Below are 13177 nucleotides of genomic sequence, written 5' to 3'. Positions count from 1 at the left end.
TTTAATCTGAAGAGTATGTGTGGTTATTTTAAATTAAAGGATGTTGTAGCAATACTGTTTAATTCTGTCTTTAATTTTTTTCTCCTTATTTCTGAAAGTGTCGAAATGTTACATTTCCTAAAATATACTATTTTGGGGACTGTCATCTGCCCAGACATTTTAAGTTCCCCTCTGTAATAAAATTAAAGGAGAAATACTATTTTGCACTTCCTAAAACTTTCGTGTTTGTGTGTGTGTGTTCTTGTTTTTGTGACATATCAGGACACAACTCTGTATAATGACATGGGTATGACACAGGTATTACAAGGAGAGGGTGACTTATGAGGACATAACCCATGTCCCCATTTCTCCCCAGTGTACAATTTTTTTTATAACAAAGAGTCACTGTCCCCATGCAGCATTTCTTCTATTAACCTCATGCCAGCATTTTATGGAGCTTCAGAGAAAAGAAAGAAAAACTAAAGGTGGAAATGAGTGTCAGGGGAAGCACAACAAATGGCTATTAAGTACTCTTGCGTCTTTTCCTCAAACGTAGATTTATAAAATGTCTATTCAACACACACATCTGACACAGGTTAGGACAAAGGGTGTATCTGTCACTGTGGTTTAAAATGATAGATAACATCCTGCTAATGTGTGTATAGGGATAAACAGCTTATGTGAACATTATACGATCCGTGAAACTGTTTCTAAGAGACACAATGCTCAAAAACAACTTTTTTTGGACAAAGTGTCATGCTGGGTGTTAAAATAAATGATATTACAACATACGAACACATAAATATGATCAATTTGTACATAATATTCTCAAATGATGGCTGTGTCAATTTTGTTTCCTACACGTACAACTGCAGAATATATTGTTCATGCTACTAGTGGTTCCCTGTTTGTTAAAAGCAAATTTAGAGAAAAAAAAAAGTTTCCTTTGCGACAATGTATGCCTTAATATATCCCACCATTTGGAAATGTTGTAGCAAAAGGCCAAAATGGGGCAAATGAAAAAAAAAAAATATATATATATTTATTTTTCTAAATATAGAAATCGACTTTGTTGCTTTATGCTGATCATGTCAAATGAAATAATCAGTGACTGTGTGTAAGTCAAACAGACATAATCGGAGATGATGCATACACTGGCACATTAAATTTTAACATTTAATCAAAACACGTGTGCATCCTTATTTGTTTAACAAAGCAGCTGAGGTGTTGTCATCAGATGTAGTCAAAGTGCTGCTTTACACCGAGTCCCCAGACTGATGTGGTGTCCTCTTGTCATTGGCTGCCAGGCCAGACTTTAAAAACAGGAACTCCAGCACGAGGGGAAATGTTCATCAAGCAGGAGCTGGAAGAGAGTGAAATCAGCTGAGTGTAATGTGGACGGTCTCTTATCTCTTGGCATGCCAAATGAGAGTAAAATATTCTTATTCACGTGTAGTTTGTAGACGGCATTAATCTGTGTTAGTCAAGGTCGGTTTACAGAAATGTTCTTTTCTGGAGAAGTGACAGGAAACTACATGGGAAATAAATTGCGAAACATCAAAAACCAAATCATTGCACAATTATGGTGCAATTATGTGCACCTCTTTTGAGGACTTAGAGCATCAAAAAATGTAATCTAATTAATAGTTTTTGGCCATGCGGGAATCTTATGTTTTATTATCATAGAAAATCTAATTTATGATATTAAACTGAACACACAAAGGACATGCATGCACACACGGGGCTCAGGTGTACCCCGACAGATTGCTTGATGTTGGAGGTATCACTAAGGTTGAGTAAACACTTGTCAAATTTCCTGTTTGTAGTCCTTTGGGGATGTTGACAGGCCCTCTGTGCTTCTTCCCCAGGTACTAAAAGGTAATACAGACATGGCTGATGTAACTCTACAGCTGAGTGAACTCATGTCTCCTGAGCTGGCACGGTTTCATCACTCATACTAAACATATCACATGCTAATATCGCAAGTAAACACATGCAACCTTGCAAAATTGTGCTGCTGCAGCTTAAAAGGCTGTACACCAACAGCAGGAAACATTTGAGAATCAAATGGTTGCATGTGTTAGGTATCATAAACCAAAAATTAACCATTTTTTTTAAACAGCATTAATAAATATCACGTTACTTATAAACATACTGCTGTTCATATTACATTAACTCAGGTGTGTCATAAATTATTCCTTAACTTGATGTTAAAAATGTGTTACAGAATGAAGAAACTGACCAACTTTACATAAAAGTATTGTTTACTATTAGTTCATGTCTTAAAGTAATATTTCACTCAAACAATAAAAATTTCCCTACCATCGTGCCATCAAAGGAATAGATGAATTTGTTTCAGAAGATCCATTGGTGAGTATAGTGATCAGTTCTGAAGAACCGACTAACTCATTTTTGGGTGAACTATCCCTTTAAGACGTGCCTGATCAAAGTTTCAGTCACTGAACTTCACTAACTACCTTCTAACTATCACTATTTTCTGTTGTTTTCTTCCTTATCCAGAGATGATTATTTGCTGACTTCCAAGATAAGTCGATACATTTCTAACTGTAACTGCAAAAACACATTACAGCTTAGATTTCAGTGAAATGAAAACTGTATTAAGGCATCAAACATGACAGCTTCCAAAGGGTCACATGTAGAACATCAGGGTAACTGTGCATACTTTTTTGAGAATAAAATGTAAAAAAATAAAATAATAATAATTTGTCACAACCACCACATTAGCTGGAAGCACTCATGCTTTAGCTTCCTTTTTACTTTACTTTATCTACCCTAATTAATTCATAACCTTTGTTCTCCCTCTGAATATTGTTCACTGCCTGAACTGTTTGGACTGTTTAGATAAAATGGCAAACAGTTATGGCTTCTGCATAAGAAACTTGAACTCATGAAGCTTTACATTATGCAAAAAAAAAGTGTTTTTTTGAATACTTTATGACAATGAGAACACAAAAACTAATAGAGAATATTCTCACTTTGGCTGACAAGGTTCTCTCAAAGTTAAAAACAACTGTTCTTCCATTCACATTTCCAGCCTTCAATAACGTTAATAAACTTATCTGGTCTGTAATAATGTTCTAAAAACGTTAGCACAAAAACATTCTTTATACATCATTCATTGAATGTTTTCCTGAAACATTTTAGTTAATCATTTGTCTATTGTTTTTCAAATAGTACTACTTTTTCAGAACATTCAGAGAACCTTCAAAAGTACCATTCCCATAATGTGTGCAAAATAATAATAATAATAATAATTTTCCCTTAACGTTTGGATAAAAGGAAGAAATAAAAAATAAAAAAACATTTCAATACTGAATGTTTTGAATGTTCAGAGAACATTCAGAAATTACATTTTGATAGCTCACCTGGACTGTTAGCAAAACATTCTTAGAACATATTTTTGTTAGCTGGGAACTGACTCGGATGATCTAACAGCATTATTTTCATCTTCTCTTACAGGGTTTTACATAAAGCACTCCTGGTGCCATCTGTTGATCACCATAAATGCATAACACCATGGAAACTGGAAGCACAAGACATTGTAGGAAATCCTGAAGAGACTCTGCTCCTGAGGAAAGACCATTCATCTGGGAACAGTCTTACAGGACATCAACGTGTCTAGACTATGTGGATGCAATCTATTCTGGCAAACAATAAGAGACAGTTATTAACAGACTTACTCTACTTATTATGCTGTATTCTTCATATATAATATTGTAGGTCCACAACTTACTCAGTGATTATACAGTACATGCATCACTTTCACTCATTCTCTCTTTAATTGCATTTTTTCAGGCATCTTGGCTTTGTTGCCTCAACAAATAAAGTCACATTTTTAAGAGAATGACTTTCTACAACACTAGAAATAACAATATATAAAGAAAGTCATGGACAACAATGTGTAGAAAAAAGCTAATTTGTTTTTCATTTTCTGTTCACCAGCCATGTTCTCTCTACAAAAACAAAACAAAAAAATTATATCATAAAAAGACCTACTTTAATTTCATTCACTCCAGATATCAATTGTTATTAAATAAACACATGATATAGGTTTTGATAATAAATGACCTAGTTCTGGCCTTCTACACCAATTATGTCCAACCATTAACTCAAGCAGGATGACAGGGTTCAATAAACAACAGACAGCTGGAGTACTTTATATCTGCCATCTGTGTTGTGTCAAACCTGAAACACAGAGATTCCTTACAAAAATCCTCTAGATTAGCCTTGTATCATATTGTTTTATTATAGTCTAAAACTAGAGCTAGGGTTTCTTAAAGGGATAGCTTTCTTTTCTCAGTTTTCTTTCTAACATAGAATTATAATCAGTGGGGACCAATTTTGTTTTGGACTTCACTGATTCCTATTATAATGAAACAGATTAAAAATACTTCACAATATCTATTGTGTTCCACAGAAGAAATTAAGTCATACAAGTTTGGAATGACACAATTGTGAGTAAATGATGACAGGAAATATATATTTTTTAAGTGAACTATCCTATTATTTTTGAAGAGGGTTTGTAAATCATTTGTATTCATCTATTATTGCAACAGTGTCTGCTCTGTAGTAAAAGGTCTCGTGCGATAGCACATAGCTGAAGTAAATGGATAACTGATGTGCCTTATTTGTGTGTGAGGTGATGAATTAAAGCAACTTTGTCCTTCCAAGCAATATTTACTTTTGCTTATCTGGGTCAGATACATTGGACATCATTCTATGACTACAGAGAGCAATTTTCATAATGGTTTCTATAATTAGAGGATGAGATGCATGGCCATGCATGTTTGCCCTCAACCATTTATTATACAAGATGATGCAATATCTTTGATACTAGCACGCATATTGACAGCAAAGCTCTTGACCTTTGCAAGGGTAAGGAGGTAATGGAACATATTGAGTGAAAGCAGGAAATGTTCCTTCCATGTCAGCTCTAACAATCACTGAAGATATTACATTTTATACACTTATTCTTTATTTTTAAAAGATGTAAATTCTGTACATTAAAGGTGCTGTAGGGAACTTTTGAAAAAAAAAATATTTTTTACATATTTATTAAACCTGTCATTATTTCCTGACAGTAGAATATGAGACAGATAATCTGTGAAAAAAATCAAGCTCCTCTTGCTCCTCCCAGTGGTCCTATTGCCATTTGCAGAAACTCCATCGCTCCCTTTAAGAAACAACCAATCAGAGCTGTGGTCCGTAACTTTGTTTGCTTTCAAAATGTAGAAAAATGTATATAATAAGTGAGTACACCATGAATCCATTTTCCAAACCGTGTTTTTAGCTTGTCCTGAATCACTAGGGTGCACCTATAATAAGTGTTTATATTCGGACTATTTTAGATTGCTTCGGGGGTACCGCGGCGGAGTAACCCAGTACCTTTGTGATTCTTCATAGACATAAACAGAGAGAAGTAGCTCCGGCTACAATGTTCTTCCGCAAGATGCAAGCAGTTCTGTTTATTAACCGCTAGAGCGTCAAAAGTTCCCTACTGCAGCTTTAATTAATTTTTTAAATAGCAGGAATCTTTGTGTGCATCGAGTATTTCCAGCAGATCTCTTGCAAGTCTTGATGGACTGGAAGTGCATAAACATTATAATTTCATGCTATATCCAGAAAACATTTTGCACTCATAAGAAACAAGTACTGTATACTTACAATGAAAGTCAAAACTTCATCCAACCCCATTACCTTTCATTGAAAGACATTTTTTCAGTATCTTAAATTGTGTTCTACAGAAGAAAGAAGGTCATAAAAGTCTGTGAAGATGAGGGTAAGTAAATGAAGACTGAAATTTAATTTTGCTTTAGGTGATCTTTCCCTTTAAGGGATGATACTTGTTGGATTGTAGTCAAAAATAAGGTTACACTCTCAAAAAAAAGGTACAAAAGCCGTCACTGGGGCGGCACCCTTTCAGAAGCTAAACATTTGTACCTTATTTACCCCAAAAGGGTGCATATTATTACCTCTTGACAGCTATTGTACAAAATATTTTAAGCCTATATTTAAGAAAAAAAATGATGCTCAAAGCACAAAACAAAAGCAGTATTATAAAATCAATATGACAATGCAGTTTCACAATTTTCTGCATTCCTCTAACCACATTTAAGTAGAATATTATGTGTTCTTTTAATACAATGAATTAATGAATTTTTACTATTAGATTTCATACTCCAATCAATCTGACTAGCTGAACCAACTTCCCGATAAGTGAGAACCCTTCAGTGTAAACACTGAAATGGAATTATCATTCCCTCTGGCAATGTTTGGACTAGCTATCAGCACTGTTGAGTCCTGACAGCGGGTGATGGGGCAGGTTACAACTCAGTAACTTTGGGAAGGAAAACATGAGCAGTAAGCCTCTGCAGTTAGTTACGACTTCTCTAATTTATGGTGATACATAAGTGTCCGACTCTTGAACTTTTTGGGTGGGTCAGTTTGAAGACTGCTCATTCCTGGTCTTGGGAGAATCATGATGACTGATTTCCTGTTTCATCTTCTTTTTAGGTCAACATGATCTATTGTTCTGACATTTTGTCAGGATAAGCATGGTGACTGGAAACATCTGTGTCTCAGGACTGATAAAAAGGGAAGTATTCAAAATGTGGAAGGATGCCAGTGTTCAGAAGGGTATAAATGTTTTTCTAGATCGTCTAGATAGACATGTAGACTTGTTAGTTAGAAAGAGTTGCATCATCTGCTTTCCTCTTCCATTAAAGTATCCCTCTGCATTTTTCCTTTTCTCCTCAATTTTTACTTGTGCACCAACAGTAGTTTATTGAACAAACATAAATCCAGCAGAGAAGATAAAAAAATCAGATATAATGTCATGAGGTTAGCCACCATTCCATACAAGTCTCAGAGTAAACTTTATGCATAGCATATCTGCATTACCAGTTTGATTAATGAGGCTTAGTAAACTTGAGTATGTTACATACCGTAAATCAAACAGCTGCCTTTAACTGAATTGCATACAAACAAACACACCTCTTCAAACTAATCATAATCCCACACAATGAATAGATTACTCATATGGTGTGTTTTTATTATTACTCATGTATAACATTGTAGAGCCAGTGTAGGCCAAACAAGGACATTGTAAGTCCACTATTTACTAAATGTTTATCAGTGTTTGTACATGTTCCAGCCTCTTATGACATGAAGGCATTATACAAGTATATTCCATGTATTCCCATTTCTGCATCTGTTGTAGGAACTGCTAAACATATAAGAAACAATCATTTGTAGAAGTAGTCTCTGGGTATTATGAAAACCAGAAACATTATCAAGGCTGCTTGACTGTATATAAAGTTTAGAGTCCCAATGAAAAGGCTGAGAGCTGTATGTTGCAAGAAAATGATTATTAAACCATCTCATTGGTTCATATGAAATGAACATCTCTCTGGGGAATGTGACATTTTATTTTTAAAAACAGACCAACTGGCAGAATTCCACAATTGGAAAAAAGCTAAGAGGGTGGATGATTGATTGTGGAAAACGTGAGAAGTGTAAGAGATTGAAAAAAAAAAGACTATCACTGATAACAGAAATGTAAAAATAAAAATGAAAGGTTAGAAATGAGGCGATTCAGATGAACAGCTGACTGTTTGATTGTTGCTTTTTATCAATAAAATGTCACATTAATTTCTGGATCTCTGTTTTTTTTTTTTTTTTTTTTTTGCAAAGAATAATAAATAAAATGTCATGGTCAGAGATGTTGGTCAGTGTCTATGTCAATCCCAAGTATTGACTGGTACTTCTACATCTTCCATGAGTGACACACTGGCTTAGAGAAGCTTGACAATGGAGTCCAGTCTGTCTAAGTACATTTCGTTTTTCAGTTAAGCAACCAAGCCCAAATTTTGCTATCACAAGGTTTTCATGCCAGTTTAAACATAGAGTTGGAGATATTTCCATGCAGAGATGGGTGAATGGGCTTTTCAAACATCACAAGACACATCACATATGCTGTAGGCCTACAGGATATGCTTATTCTAGCTCATAGCTGATAGCAGCAACACCTTTTTTTTTTAATGAGTACATTGTTTCCTGTTAAAACCAATGTTAAAATATACCGTTTTAGTGACTGTAAATCACTAAAAAGCAATAAATCTGCAGCACTTTTACAACATTTCCCAGTGTAGTAAGAAATATGCTGCAGGCAGGGACAGACACTCAGATGTATTTGCTCCCAGTGAAGCACAAGGTGCTCTTCGGTTCATTCTCAGATCGTGCTGGAGAACAGCGTCATTAGGTTTGTCACAAACATGTGATGTTGTGTTAAAAGCAAGTTCTTACTCTTTTTCTTCTGTCTCGCTCCCTCCTCCCTTCTGCATTCTTTCTCTCTTTCTCAATGTATACACTCATGCGCACACATGTATATTTCCTCATGAGTTCAGATGTTCAGACCAGGACGGGGCTATAGGCCCGGAGTTTATTGAGTTCCGTCTGTTCTTTTGCTCAGAGTTGAGGTATCCTTGGCCAAGTGTTCTCCTAATATGTCCAGAACTTCCCGGCCATAGCTACTTCCATTTTATATAGCGTATATTTCTTGGCTTGTGTACCACACATATGTAATCCATATCTCATTGGAGAAATTAAAACACCACCCCTTGCAATGCAACTATATAATGTGTGAATGCAATAATGAACTTTTAAGAAGTTTGTGAGCAGACTAAAAGGCTTACTTCTTTCCATGAGCTCATGCAAGGACTGAGAATGGTCGGACGTCATCGAAAGATAAAGACAAAGAAATGTGTTAGTTAACAGTTGTCTAAAACTTAGCTTCTTTTATTCAGTGCGCACTGGGGGAAAAAACTATATCTAACAACCACACTTCCAACTCTCTCTTCGACCTGTATAACCAATTAGCGTACAGTGATGTATTTGAAACATACAGTAGCCTATAAATCATAAAGGCCTGAAGCGAAGCCTAAATAAGACCAATTTCCTGATTTCATTCATACTGTTTCCAGGTTATTCTACATAATGAAAATGTGCTATTTAATTAAAAGTATATACCATACGGATTAAAACGTTCTTTTAAGTTAAAATGTTCATGTAACAGATATACCCCACGCTTGGTTTAACTGCTACCGCCTGTGCACTGAAGCCCCGCCTTCTTTTCATTGTCGCCCACCGATTGGCTGAACGTGCTAGCTCCGACATACTTCGACTGGCAACGCGAAATAACCTTTCGCAAAATAAGCAGCGGCGTTAAAGCATGTCTCTACTTTCTGGTACAATACTTCATCCGCTTCCAAACTGTTTGGGTTATACTTTAGGGTGTTTCAGTTGTCATGGATTGGTGCGATCGGATAGGAATCTCAGCGGATGAGGTGAGCATTGAGGCATACACAAAAGTTGTTTTAGGGATGATTAGAACTTAAACTTGTTGTCGAAGATTGGCGAAGAGATACGAACATGGTCAATACAAAGATTAAAGTTGATAACTGTATTCGGCACAGATATAAAGTTTGTCTTTGGAGTATGAGACCACGTTTCAGCTTGATATTATGATAGTAATCACTACTATACGAAGTAACAACTCTGTAGTTTTTTTTTATATAGATCATGTGTTAAAGCATGTTAGATCATATGTTAAAAAGCATAGTTATATTTATGCTGAGTTATGATAAATAGTCTACATATCTAGGGTTCAGGAGGCTTTGTCACTTTCGTTTCAGAGTATATAGACGTGTTTAATAAAACTAGGTTAATGTTGACGGAAGTTTTCTAAAATACTCAAAACGTCCCCCAAATGGTCTCTTTTTCTTAAGGCGGATTTGCATTAGTAAATTTGCATGTTCGCATCGTGCACACAATAGAGTATTGTCCTAAATGTATCATAGTGCAATAACGCTGTGTAATGTTAATGTATATTTTTTAATAACGCGTGATAACTGTTTAGAATTGTTAAGACGCATCTGTTGCACGTGCAGCATATTTGGGTGTGTTCCAAATGTTGCACGACTCTATAATGCTCACAAGTGCTGACTAGAGGGGCTGCTCACTAGGTTTTGAGACGCGGCCACAGTTCTGCTGAAACTTGTTGGGGGTTGTTTCATCACTTTTAGACCTCTGGGTCGCCTCATCTGGGGACTGACTGTCTTCACCAATGATAAACCACTTAAATCCCCTTTCACTGTCACTGTCAAGCCTAGTGTTGCCTTCCTCTGAGCTTCATTATGCCCTCTTTGCTCATCAGGGAACATCACCAGAGCGAAAGAGTAAACCTCCCCTCTACCTTTAAAATGGTGTCGATTGAGTTTTATAAAAAAATATACAATTAATAAGCTTTATTTTATATAACTTTTTATATTATAAAAAAATAAAATAATGCAGAGAGAAAATAGATGTACATGTATATATACAATATTATTAATAGTAAATGTCCGGTGAGAGTAATTGATATATATACAATATTATTAATAGTAAATGTCTGGTGAGAGTAATTGATAAAAAAAACATATTAAAATGTATGTGAGTGTGTGTATACATATTCATGCATCAATTATATAATTATTTTATTATCTTTTCTTCTGTCCTCACTAAATTGTAAATGCATGTGACAATAGGAACATTTGTACATATTCACATCTGATTAACTTTGATGTAATATGCCAAACTGCAAGATGCTCTTGCAAGCAAAGGAAGTATGGTGCACCCACTGTTATGCTTCTAGTTGTTGTGGTTATCGCTCACACATTTCTTCCTAATGTTAGAAGGAACCTGTCACATGGCATTTGTGGAAATAGAATGCACTGTAAAGACAGGAAACTGTGTTTTGACAAAACCACAGAAAGGAAGGTATTGCTAAGTAGATAAATAAACCACAAGAGGTGAAGCTGGGTAACTGTTTGTATAAAGATTTCATTCAAATGATTGTACAGCATTGAGAACTCCTGTTTCCTTAACATATAATCTCAAAAAGTGTTTTTGTTCTTTTGTTCTTTTCTTGTATAGCTATGATTTAGCTGGGTCAAGCCAGAGCCCAGGAGTCTAAGATGAGCAGTAAGCAGGGACGGAGCTGCATTCACCCTCTTGTTCAAAGTAATATGGAAGGTGCCACTGGGCTCCCTAAAGCTGACAGCCTAACACACTATTCCCATGACAAACCTCTACCAGTCAGCAGAGCTTATTTCCCATACTCTCTTGGTGGACAAGACACACTTGACTTTCCTTCTCCATGGGACCCTTCAAAAACCTGTGTGAGAAATGGACCAAGCCCGGGGATCCACTCATCGGTCACTGAAGGGTCAATTACAGTTCCAACCATTCACAGGCCTGATAAAGAGTCTTTTCCTGTGGATGTTGATGGTGGACGCTGTGCTGTACCTCAAGAGTTTGCAGTGAAACAGAGATTGGCCTATTATCCCAGACGGCACAGTCCCAGGGCAGCTGGGGTCATCTCACCAGTGGCAGATCCCAAGGGTCACATTGGAAGATCAGATGCAGAAAGTTGTGTTGGGTTGGCTATTCCAAAACCGGTGTATGTTCATAGTCCCTGCTGCACTGAGCGTGGATGCACTGCAGGGCATAATTACGGTGTGGAACGTGGACCACAAAGGATGTCCCCTCACATATATGGTGATGAATGGGCTGCTCATTTTAGCCGCATGGCCTATCTGCATAGAAAGGGCCAGGAAGCATTGGTGCAACAGAGGATTTTGCAGTTAGAGTATGGCGCGGATGGAATAATGGACGGAAAGGCTGAGAGTTACCATGGTATCCGATTAAACGAGCCCAGAAGGTCACTTTCTTTAATGGAACCAAGTTATACTTACAACACTGCACATCCATTTATTGGTTCCACACCAGAGTACTGCCAACGTGCCCCAATTCCAGCACCGATATACAAGGGTCTTCCCCATACTTATGACCCAAGGACATTGGCACACCGTGGAGTTCCTTCAAAAGTATATCAGGATCATCCTCATATATCAAAATACACATCAATTGCTCCATGTCCCAGGGTCTATTACTCTCAGAGTCACCATGAGGCTTACCGAGCAGATCCCAATGTTATCACAGACGAGCATGGTCGGCATCATCACATGGGCCAGTTCCATTCACCTCGATCTGACTTGATGTCACCATCCTGCTCTGTTGCCCCCCCACACGGTCTGATGATACCAAAATATCCTTCTTATCCTCCATATGGGGTACATTTTAGGAGTAACCAAGCACCTATGCACGATCGGCCACCTCCACATTTCCCAGTGCATCAATCAGAGCGACCACTTGATTTCTCTGTACGAAGGGTTCAGACACCAGACTCCCCTCTGGAACTTTATAGACAGTCTGGAATTTCTGAGACTTTCCATCCTACTCTGGACCACTACAGACATTCCAGTAACACCACTACCCTTGAACACTCAGAGATGTCTGAAACTGGCTTTCTTGTAGGCAGCTCCAAAGAATTTCCCACAATGTCCCGTGAAGATGAACTTAAGATAAGACATTGTGTTTCAGATCCATCTGACAAAGATGTATTAACTAAAAGGCCCAGAGAGGAACTTGAAACAGACATGGCCAGTAAAAAGCAAAAGATTGACTCAACCCATGCTTTGTCAGATAATGAGCCTGAGTCACCGTCCTCCCCACCCATGCCAGTTATTAATAAAGTTTTTAGCTTGGCTCCTTATAAAGTCTATTTCGAATCTACAGGCATGTTGGCTTCACTAAGGAATTCAAAAAGTCTACAGCCACAGCCTGAGGCGACACAGCTTAAACAAGAGCCGGAAATTCAAAACTGTGATCTAGATTCAAATTCAGGTGAAAGTGACCTCAGCTTGAAACAAGACAACCAAATGTCACCAGCTAACAGTGAAGCTCCAATTGAAATGCCAGATACTGTAAACATAAAAAAAGAAAAATTGGATCCAGATGAAGTGACTTGTCAGTCGGAAATGAAAGTGAGCATTGCTAAGGAGATGAATCATCAGACGAACAATTCTGAGGTCAAAAAAGAGCAAGGGGAGCCAGACACAAGTATATCTGACTCTCGTCCTTGTCATGTTTTAGTAAAGAGTGACTTTGAAGAAAAAAGTGATCCTTTCTTATTAGAAAAGTCTGAATCTTCAGCCACATGCAAGACTGAGAATGCTGTGAAAGACAACATGGACTCCAATCCAGTTCCTAAATTGCCCTCAACACCTCCAGCGCCCCC

General features: G+C 37.1%; 1 protein-coding gene across 1 annotated transcript in view; it reads left to right on the top strand.

Moving 5' to 3' along the window:
• The first annotated feature begins 9163 nt into the window (after nucleotides 1-9163).
• LOC127934680 (uncharacterized) overlaps nucleotides 9164-13177 on the top strand; it is a 9644-nt gene continuing 5630 nt past the window's right edge. Inside the window, exons 1-2 of the mRNA XM_052532214.1 lie at nucleotides 9164-9344; nucleotides 10972-13177. The exon at nucleotides 10972-13177 is cut by the window's right edge and continues 698 nt beyond it. Of these exons, the coding sequence (XP_052388174.1) occupies nucleotides 11013-13177 (2165 nt within the window). The 5' untranslated portion in view covers nucleotides 9164-9344; nucleotides 10972-11012. The remainder of the gene's footprint in view (nucleotides 9345-10971) is intronic.

This window comes from Carassius gibelio, chromosome A18, assembly GCF_023724105.1.
Source record: "Carassius gibelio isolate Cgi1373 ecotype wild population from Czech Republic chromosome A18, carGib1.2-hapl.c, whole genome shotgun sequence".
Lineage (NCBI taxonomy): Eukaryota > Metazoa > Chordata > Actinopteri > Cypriniformes > Cyprinidae > Carassius > Carassius gibelio.
Note: the sequence above shows the minus strand (reverse complement) of the source record. Positions and strands in the feature narration are given on the sequence as shown.